Source organism: Uloborus diversus, chromosome 4 (genome assembly GCF_026930045.1).
Source record: "Uloborus diversus isolate 005 chromosome 4, Udiv.v.3.1, whole genome shotgun sequence".
In the NCBI taxonomy this organism is placed as follows: Eukaryota; Metazoa; Arthropoda; class Arachnida; order Araneae; family Uloboridae; genus Uloborus; species Uloborus diversus.
In genome coordinates, this window is record NC_072734.1 from 6,911,954 (window position 1) to 6,920,708 (window position 8,755).

Below are 8,755 nucleotides of genomic sequence, written 5' to 3' on the forward strand. Positions count from 1 at the left end.
TTTCGATGTAAACTCAAGTGGTGTTATAATTTGGCGGACACTTGGCGATATATCGCCAGTCTTTTGGTCGCCAAGTTTTGACGCCAACTTTGCGACAAATTTGGCGATTAAAAAAATATTTTTTTTTTTAATCTGGTTTCAATTTGGCCATTAATGGTGATATTTAGAGAGTAAACTATTGAATCATATTAAAACTGCCAATAATGAGAAAATGAAATTAAATTGGAGTAAAAGGAAGTCATGTGATGCACAACATGTAATGCACATCATGTGATGCATTAACTTGAAATTCTATTCTGACGACAATAACTTACATAAGCTGACGAAGTATTTGAAAAGGATGTCACGTGCGTTACAAGGATTTTCTTCAGGAGCTTCGAGTTTAGTGCATGAAAATAGTCATCTGACGGGATTCACGGTGTGAATTGCCTCTCAGACAGGCTCGTCATTTGGGGGGAGAGGGGGGCTCAATTGCCACTCCTGGCGTTGTAAAATCCATGCATTTGCATGTAAGTGGCCGTGTTTTTGAGGATTTTTTGGTGATTTTGGGTAATGGAAAATGACATTGAGTGTATACTCTGCATCCCCCCCCCCTCGGAAAAATTCGGAATGACGGGCCTATTCTCAGACATAAGATGAATTTACGCCATGTCATGTTAAGACACTTTTGGGTGCTCGAGGAAAGGGCATAGGCCCCGCATTCAGCAAGGGCCTTTTTTCCAGTTTTGTCAAGCGTACAAATATATATGTTTATAACATGTTGTAATCTCCTCCCGGGGCTCTTCACTTGAGCCGCTTTGCTCTGAGACCCCTAGACCCCCATAATAGAGCCGTAGAGAAGGGGGGCTGCAGTACCGTATATATCTTCAGTTTTTTGAGCAATCACGATTGCTCATTGCTTTCATTTGACCGTCCTTGATGTCCGGTTCCTTTTTCAGGATTGATCAGGGGCTCTGCAGCCGCCGTCCACCGGAGGACGGAGCTGCTCCTCTGGTCCTAGCCTCCACTAGCAGCGCTGTCCACCAGAATCCCCTCCTCCTAAGCGGTGGCGTCCACGTCCTACATACACACACGTCAACACACAAACAAGTCCTTACACACACGTAACCGCCCAGGAGAAGGGGCAGGTTTGGGAGGACATGAGTCGTTCCTAGAAAAAATAGCCTCCAATGAGTAGGGTCCTGTCGCAACTCTGAATTCGAATTATGTTTTTCGCAATCACAAGTGTCAGAATTCAAATTAGATCACACACACACACACATATATATATATATATATATATATATAATTTTTTTTAAAGCCAGCGAAATCGAAACTGCCGCCCTATATCTAGTTTTAACGAAAAAAATACAGAAATAGGGTGAATTTACCGTCCCCAGAAGTTGACACCCCAGCTTGTTTCCCCAAGATGCAGCACTGGGGGGGAGGGGGCTGCACGAACAGTGGCGGATACAAGGGGAGGGTCATGGGGGTCATGACCCCCCTCCCCCTAAACCGTCGACAACAGTATCCGTTCACCATTGTGTTCAAACACTTTTAGCATAAAATGTAAACGATTACAGTATATTTTCGATTCATTAATTATTTGTGAAAGTAAATATTTGAACTATTACTTCGTTTCATTGCTTATTAAATTAATTTGCAACGTTTATCCCCAATTAGGAGCTTTTCATTGTCCCCCAAGCAGTTTCAGAAATTTTTCGTACCCAAAACCGTAGGTTCCTTCGTGCGGGGGGGGGGGGGGGTCCCTTAAAATGATTTTTTGTATCCGCCCCTGTGCACGAGTATATACATAGACATACTTGGGTCGGCAAGATGACTCGATGATCAGGGTGGTGATGCAAGATCGAGATTGATGTTTTCAAAGCCTCCGATGTTTTTACTATCGATGCCATTAAGGAAAATATTTGCAAAAAAATTCAATAAAAAAAAACTTTCTCCTCACTGAGTAGAAATTGTTCTGAAGAATGAAATTTAAAACTATTATTCAAACAAATAGGGTAGGATAATTTGAAAAGAGATAGCTGTTTAAGTGAAAAGCGTATAAAAGATTCTTTCAAATTCATATTTTTTATCATATTATTATTATCATGTCAAAAATGAAAAAAAAAAAATATTAATTTTAATTTTTGACATCTTGAATTCAAATTATGTTTTTCGCAATCACGAGCGTGCGTGTGTGTATGAATGCGCATGTCTGTTTGTGTAGGCGCATGTGTGTGGGTGCGTGTGTGTGTATGTGTTGTGTATGCAGTGCTGCGTGTGTATGCGCGTGTGTGTATGTAGGCACATGTGTTTGTGTCTGTGTGCAGGCATGAGTGTGTGTTGTGTGTAGGAGTGTGTGTTTGTGTCTGTGCGCAGGTATGAGTGTGTGTATGTGTGTGTATGCATGCGTGTGTGTGTAGGATATGGACGCAACCTGGAGACGGTTTTCGCAAGAGGAGCAGCATCGTGAGGCGGCCGCCGACGCTGATGCTGGCAGAGGGTGCTGGTAGGAAAATAAAATGATAGGAATTCAAAACCCTCAAGTGAGAACAATAAGCAATCGTGTTTGCTCAAAAGATGCAAGGTAGAAAAATCTGAAAGAATACACACATTATTGAGATAAAGTTTGAAAAATTATCCGGAAAATCAGAATACTGGTTCGAAATAAGAAATAAATACCGTAATTCTGGTGCATAACTAGAACTTAATTACCCCCTGGATAAGGACAAATAACCGATCCTCAATCGGAGCTTACGAAGAGCTACAAGCAAATACCAAACATCACCGGTATACAAAAAATATATAAACTACCAGTGTGGAGGTAATCTTGGCTAATTTGAAAGGTTCACTGCCACCAGTTCTGCTTTAGCTACTCCAGATTGTTGATTTTTAACAAGGTGAAACTGCAGACTCTGCATGCCGTAACGAGCTGTTTGCTATTTAACCTATAATCACGGGCCGTGGTAGCCCGATCGGTAGAGTGTCGGATTCGGGGCCGGAGGCTCCTGAGTTCGAACCTCGATGGTCGAAGATCCACCGTCGTCATTAAAGGGGACTGGGCGACGTTAAATATGCTCGTGGTCTCAATGTCCTCCAAGTGAAACGATACCTCTGGGGGTGCTAGCACCAGGTAGCTATTAGCTCCTGGACTATTTCTAAATTCTCATTAACTGTTCGATCCGGTGATGGTGCTGCCATCTATCGGTATAAAAAATAATGGAGGCAAGGCTCTTAGTATGCAGTCCTCGACATAAATACAGTTGTAGTCAGTTGTGACTCGGAATCGAATCGAATCTATAATCACCCCTGAACAGGTAAGTTTTCAAAATTGAAACCTTATTTTTAACAGAGAGGAAGGAAGAATGTACTCACTTCAAATTTTTCTATTCTGCCCGTGAAGGCATCGTCTGGGATGGGGTAGGTGAAAAGTTTTCCCGCCACCGCGGCGGCATCGGATATCCCCCAATGCCTCTTGATGGCGTCTTTAGAGTCCAGGAGTTTCTCTCCTTGCTGCTCCTGAGTATCCAAATCGCGCAGCAGCAGATTCACATAGTTCGTTTCGTCGTCGTCACCCGAACACATAGTCACAAACAGGGGAAGGAGTATCCAGAACAACCACTTGTGAGTTCTTGTAGGAAAACGTCCTAAGGACGCCATGGCGGCAAAATGCGAGGTAATAGAAGAGCAGAAGGATGGGGTGTGAGAAAATTTCACATCGTTCCGGGAGTCAGCTAGAGGATGTCTTCAAGGGCACTGGATTCCATCCGTGTCACCAATCTGCGAAAGAAACAAAAGGAAGTGTTTAAAATTTTATCTTGTAAATCTGAACAAAATCAAACAAATACTGAGGCATGAATTAACTTTATTTAAGCAAAATGTGCGGAAGACAAATCACTGAATGAAAAGTTCGTAATGTTTTAAAAATAAACACGGTTTCAGACAGGGGCGCCCCGAACTAAACTTTTGGGGGTGGAAAAATCTTAGCTTGCCGAATGAAACTCCGAATTTTACCGAATAATAAAATATGAACATACACACATACATACCTGCATGTAATGAGGAAACATTAGTCGTCATTATTATTTTTTAAAAGAATGCAATTTACCAGTGCTGTCTTCAAATTTGCCTAATCGTCAGAAAAAAATTCCAAAAAGAATTTTTTTTTGTGAGATCGCAGTGACCTCCCGTCGCTGCACTCCTGGTTTCAGACGGTTTTTTTTTCCCTATAATCGAGATTTAAGGTTTCAACGTCTGCCAACGTTTTAAGAAAAGCGCCAAATTTGGCGAGAAATGGAAGGTACTACACGATTTTACCGTCAGCGAGTGGCAGGGACATTCATCTGCAAAGCGTTTGAAAGATGTGTTCCATTTCGCAAAAAAACTCGCAACATTTGGCGACTTTCCTTTTCAATTAGGAAGAGTTTTAAGACTCATATTTCGAAAACGGGGACGAGAGGGCAATTTATGCGCCCAGAAACATGTTTTACTATGCTCTTTTGATTGCTACTTATTTAGATTTTGTTTTCATTGTAATACTATCATATGGTTTCTTGGTAAGACAAATTGGAAGTAGTGACTTCCTGCTATACATTTGCAAAAGAAAAAAAAAGTTTGAAAAATGCTGTGTTTATGCACTGGCTGTAGCTGATCATTCACTGTGTTGGTACTTTCTTCATTACATCCCCCCCCCCCCTCAGAAATTCTGACACAGAACCATATAAGTTCCCCTAAGTGATGACAAAATGGTTTCCCCTGAATATCCAAACCCAGTGGTGCCGGTTTCGCCTGCGGACAAATAGACAAACCCGCAAAGATTTTAAAGAGCCACAGAGGATCATATGTAATCAATATTATAATCATCATTATATTAAAATAGGTTATTATCTTTCTTTATCTTTACTAATAATAAAGCTGAAAGTCTCTCCGGAGGATGTCTGGGTGTCTGTGACGCGCACAGCGCCTACACCGTTCGGCCGATTTTCATGAAATTTGGCACACAGTTAGTTTGCAGCATGGGGGTATGCACCTCGAAGCGATTTTTCGAAAATTCGACGTGGTTCTTTTTCTATTCCAATTTTAAAGACAAAACTATCATAAGATGGACGAGTAAATTACGAAATTATCATAACGTGGAACCCGTAACATGGGCACAAGCCAATTGTCGAGAAAAATCACCATACATTTGTAAATATACAGGCGAACCAAAAGACCTTTCAATTTTTCTATTACGGGCAAAGCCGTGCGGGTACCACTAGTTATCAATAAAACACATGTGAAATTCCTTACGTCTACAATGGCATCAATCCACTTTCATAAATTGGAAATGAATCAAAATCTTGGCAAGAGCAGTAAACTAGATGTCTTTCATCCAATTCCTTTTGCCCAAATCCATAGAGAACATCAACAGAAGAAAAGGGGAGTTGGATTCTAGCCAAGAGCAGTGCTGAGAACAACCCTGCGTTTTTATTGTTTACGGTAATAAAACTAAAGATTGGATAGATGTAAATCTATTTGTTCCGCTATGGCTCCAATATTACATCATTAAATATTCTGTTAAGCGAGCTTCAAAAGGGGCATTACCAAAATAGGGTCATTCCATGTCAAGTGATCCAAAGTTTTTTCCCTCACCTTTTTGTATTTCTTTGAAATTTGGCTCATCGATTGTACCCTTTGAGGTAATCAAAAGTCCAAATTTTTAGATTTTTATCTCTATTATTTTTTTATTTATGACACTTTGACTTTTCGAAAAACCCGCTTTTTTTCATGGATGCTTGAACATAAAATGGACGACAACTCAGCACCAAATATAGATAGAAAGATTTGGTAAAAATCATTTTAAAGTACATTAGTTGCTGTTTAATGGGATATGCAACATGACTAATTTCAAAAAAAATTTAATTTTAAAAAAATGAAATTTAAATTTTAAATTTATATTTCTCAGAAAAGGTATAATGAATTTTTTAAAAAAAATTCTCAAAAATTTGTGTGTATTTTATCTTTATTTGTGCAAATTTTCAAGTTGGGATCTCAATGGGATCATATTTTTATGAATTTTTAAATAAAATTTGACTTATGAAATAATGACATTTTTCAGATTCTAACTAGTTAAATATGGGGTTCTTTTACTGGGGATGGTCCAGTAAGTAGTAATTGATCATGACTATGCTTGAAATGAACTGACATGACTTTGTAGATTAGTACCCCCCCCCCCCCCTCTCCGCCACACAACCACTTTTTATCTTTTTTTTTTTTTTTTTCAAAACTGTATTTAAAAAAAAGCCGGCACGTAAGAGTTATAACCATAATAAACTGGGACGCACGTTGCTAAACATCAGTAGTGACTAAACCTTATAAATGGGGGGGGGGGGGTCATAAAAAATAAAAGTCAGAAAAACTGAACTCATTTGCAGCTTTTTTTTCTTCCGGAAAGTGAGACGGTAGGGGGAGGGGGGCAATCTGGAATGAAACATAACAACATGGAAGGTTATGCTCAAATTAGCAAAATTTGTTTGATATATAACTGCTTTCAATATATGTATAAATAGATCTCGCTTCATTGCTCTCGTTTACAAGTGAAATTAAAAGAAAACTAGCATTAAAAAAAAGAAAATCAGCTGCACTCCAAATGTTGTTGAAAGACAGTTTTATGTGGACAGACATATGACCTGATACTTAGATTTATTTTTAGTTTGGTGTAAAAAGAATGAAACAACACGGGGGGAAACACTCCTATTTTGCTGTGATCTTGGGGAAAACTATTTCTTTCCTCCATCCAAATTTGAAAGTTGGTGCAGAGGTAAGGGACGAAATGAATCATAACTTTCCTTATCAGATAGTGAAATAATCAAGTACACTTTGTGAAGTTCGGATTGAAAAAGAAACACTTGGTCTGAAAAAAAAAAGCATCAGGTGAAGCGTGATACTAGTATAGTGTTAATCGTATGTGTGAGTGAATGTGAGGGGGGGGGGGGGTAATGTACTTTGTCTTGCTTTAAAGAAGAACATTTACCAACTTTTAATATGTTTTCTATTCATTTTGTTTTATTCTATTTATTTATTTATTTTTTACATTTTAAAAATAGTTTTGGAAAAAAATAATAAAAGTGGTGGCCAGGGGGAAGGGGTCTTTTTCTTACTTTAAAGAAGAATATTTACCAATTTTTAATAAGTTTACTATTTATTTTGGTTTTTTATTCATTTATTTATTTTTTACATTTTGAAAATAGTTTTGAAAAAAAAAAAAAATAAATAAAATAAATAAAAGTGGTGGTGCGGGGGGGAGGGGGGGTGCTTGCCAATTTACAAATTCACGTCAGCTCATTTCAAGCATAGTTATGATCAATTACTACTTACTAGACCATCCCCAGTGAGAGAACCCCATATTTAACTAGTTAGAATCTGAAAAATGTCATTATTTCATAAGTCAAATTTTATTTAAAAATTCATAAAAATATGATCCCATTGAGATCCCAACTTGAAAATTTGCACAAATAAAGATAAAATACACACAAATTTTTGAGAATTTTTTTTAAAAAATTCATTATACCTTTTCTGAGAAATATAAATTAAAAATTTAAATTTCATATTTTTAAAATTAAAATTTTTTTGAAATTAGTCATGTTGCATATCCCATTAAACAGCAACTAATGTACTTTAAAATGCTTTTTACCAAATCTTTCTATCTATATTTGATGCTGAGTTATCGTCCATTTTATGTTCAAGCATCCATGAAAAAAAGCGGGTTTTTCGAAAAATCAAAGTGTCATAAATAAAAAAATAATAGAGATAAAAATCTAAAAATTTGGACTTTTGATTACCTCAAAGGGTACAATCGATGAGCCAAATTTCAAAGAAATACAAAAGGGTGAAGGAAAAAATTTCCCAAATTTTGGATCACTTGACATGGAATGACCCAATAGCGTTTACTTGACGCATTGTTTAGGTGGGTGCTGAGCCCTGGGGGATATTTCGATAATTGGGAATCTGGCGATCTTTCTTCATTGGCGTCAATTTTTGGCTCCAGCGCCTGCACGAGAGGTATTTTTTTTTTATTTTGCAAATCAAAACAAAGAGATCGGAAACATCTATTCACATAGGGTTACTATAAATCAGCAGGGTTACCAAAATAAAATTATTTACGCCGAAAATGAGAAGACCGCGCCAGATTCCCAATTATCGAAATATCCCCGAGCCCTGTGCCGTATTTAGTCAACGTTCCATACGTCCAGCTCCCTCCCCCACCCTTCTTTTGTGTGTGTTTCTCAACAACCCCTCCTTGCCCCATTTAAGATTTAACAACCAAGCAAGGCTTTTTCCCAATTTCCCTTATCCATTTAAACTTGAATTGAAAATCTGAATTTTCCAAGGTTTTTTTGCCTACTTTTTAAACCAAACACTGAAAGGCTTTTTTACTATTTAAAAAAGATACTATTCAAAAATACTTGTGATTTGTATGCACATAGTATACAATAAATAGGGAAAGGGGGGGGGTGATAAATATGAACATGATATATTTTGAAATACACCGCCAGCTCAGTCAATTCCAGCCGAGGACTGCAGTTTCGTGCCTATTAGCACTCATGAGCCCGGCATAGGAAAGTGACTGAGCTGGAAGTGGAAAACCTCTTAAGGAAGCCAAGAGTGCCAAACAGACTGGTAGCTAATACAGAATTAGCACTCTGCCTTGCCTTCAATCTTCGAGTTGAACCGAACCATTGCTTCGATCATTCGTCTGGTCAGTGCTAATTCTTGTATTAGCTACCAGTTTGTT

The 8,755-nt window shown here is 38.1% G+C and overlaps 1 protein-coding gene across 1 annotated transcript in view; it reads right to left on the reverse strand.

Annotated features, from left to right (window-relative positions):
* The window catches only part of LOC129220320 (dystroglycan 1-like), a 159,097-nt gene extending 155,332 nt beyond the window's left edge, over positions 1–3,765 (reverse strand). Inside the window, exon 1 of the mRNA XM_054854720.1 lies at positions 3,358–3,765. Coding sequence (XP_054710695.1) covers positions 3,358–3,642 — 285 coding nt within the window. The 5' untranslated portion in view covers positions 3,643–3,765. The remainder of the gene's footprint in view (positions 1–3,357) is intronic.
* Between the last annotated feature and the right edge of the window lie 4,990 nt (positions 3,766–8,755).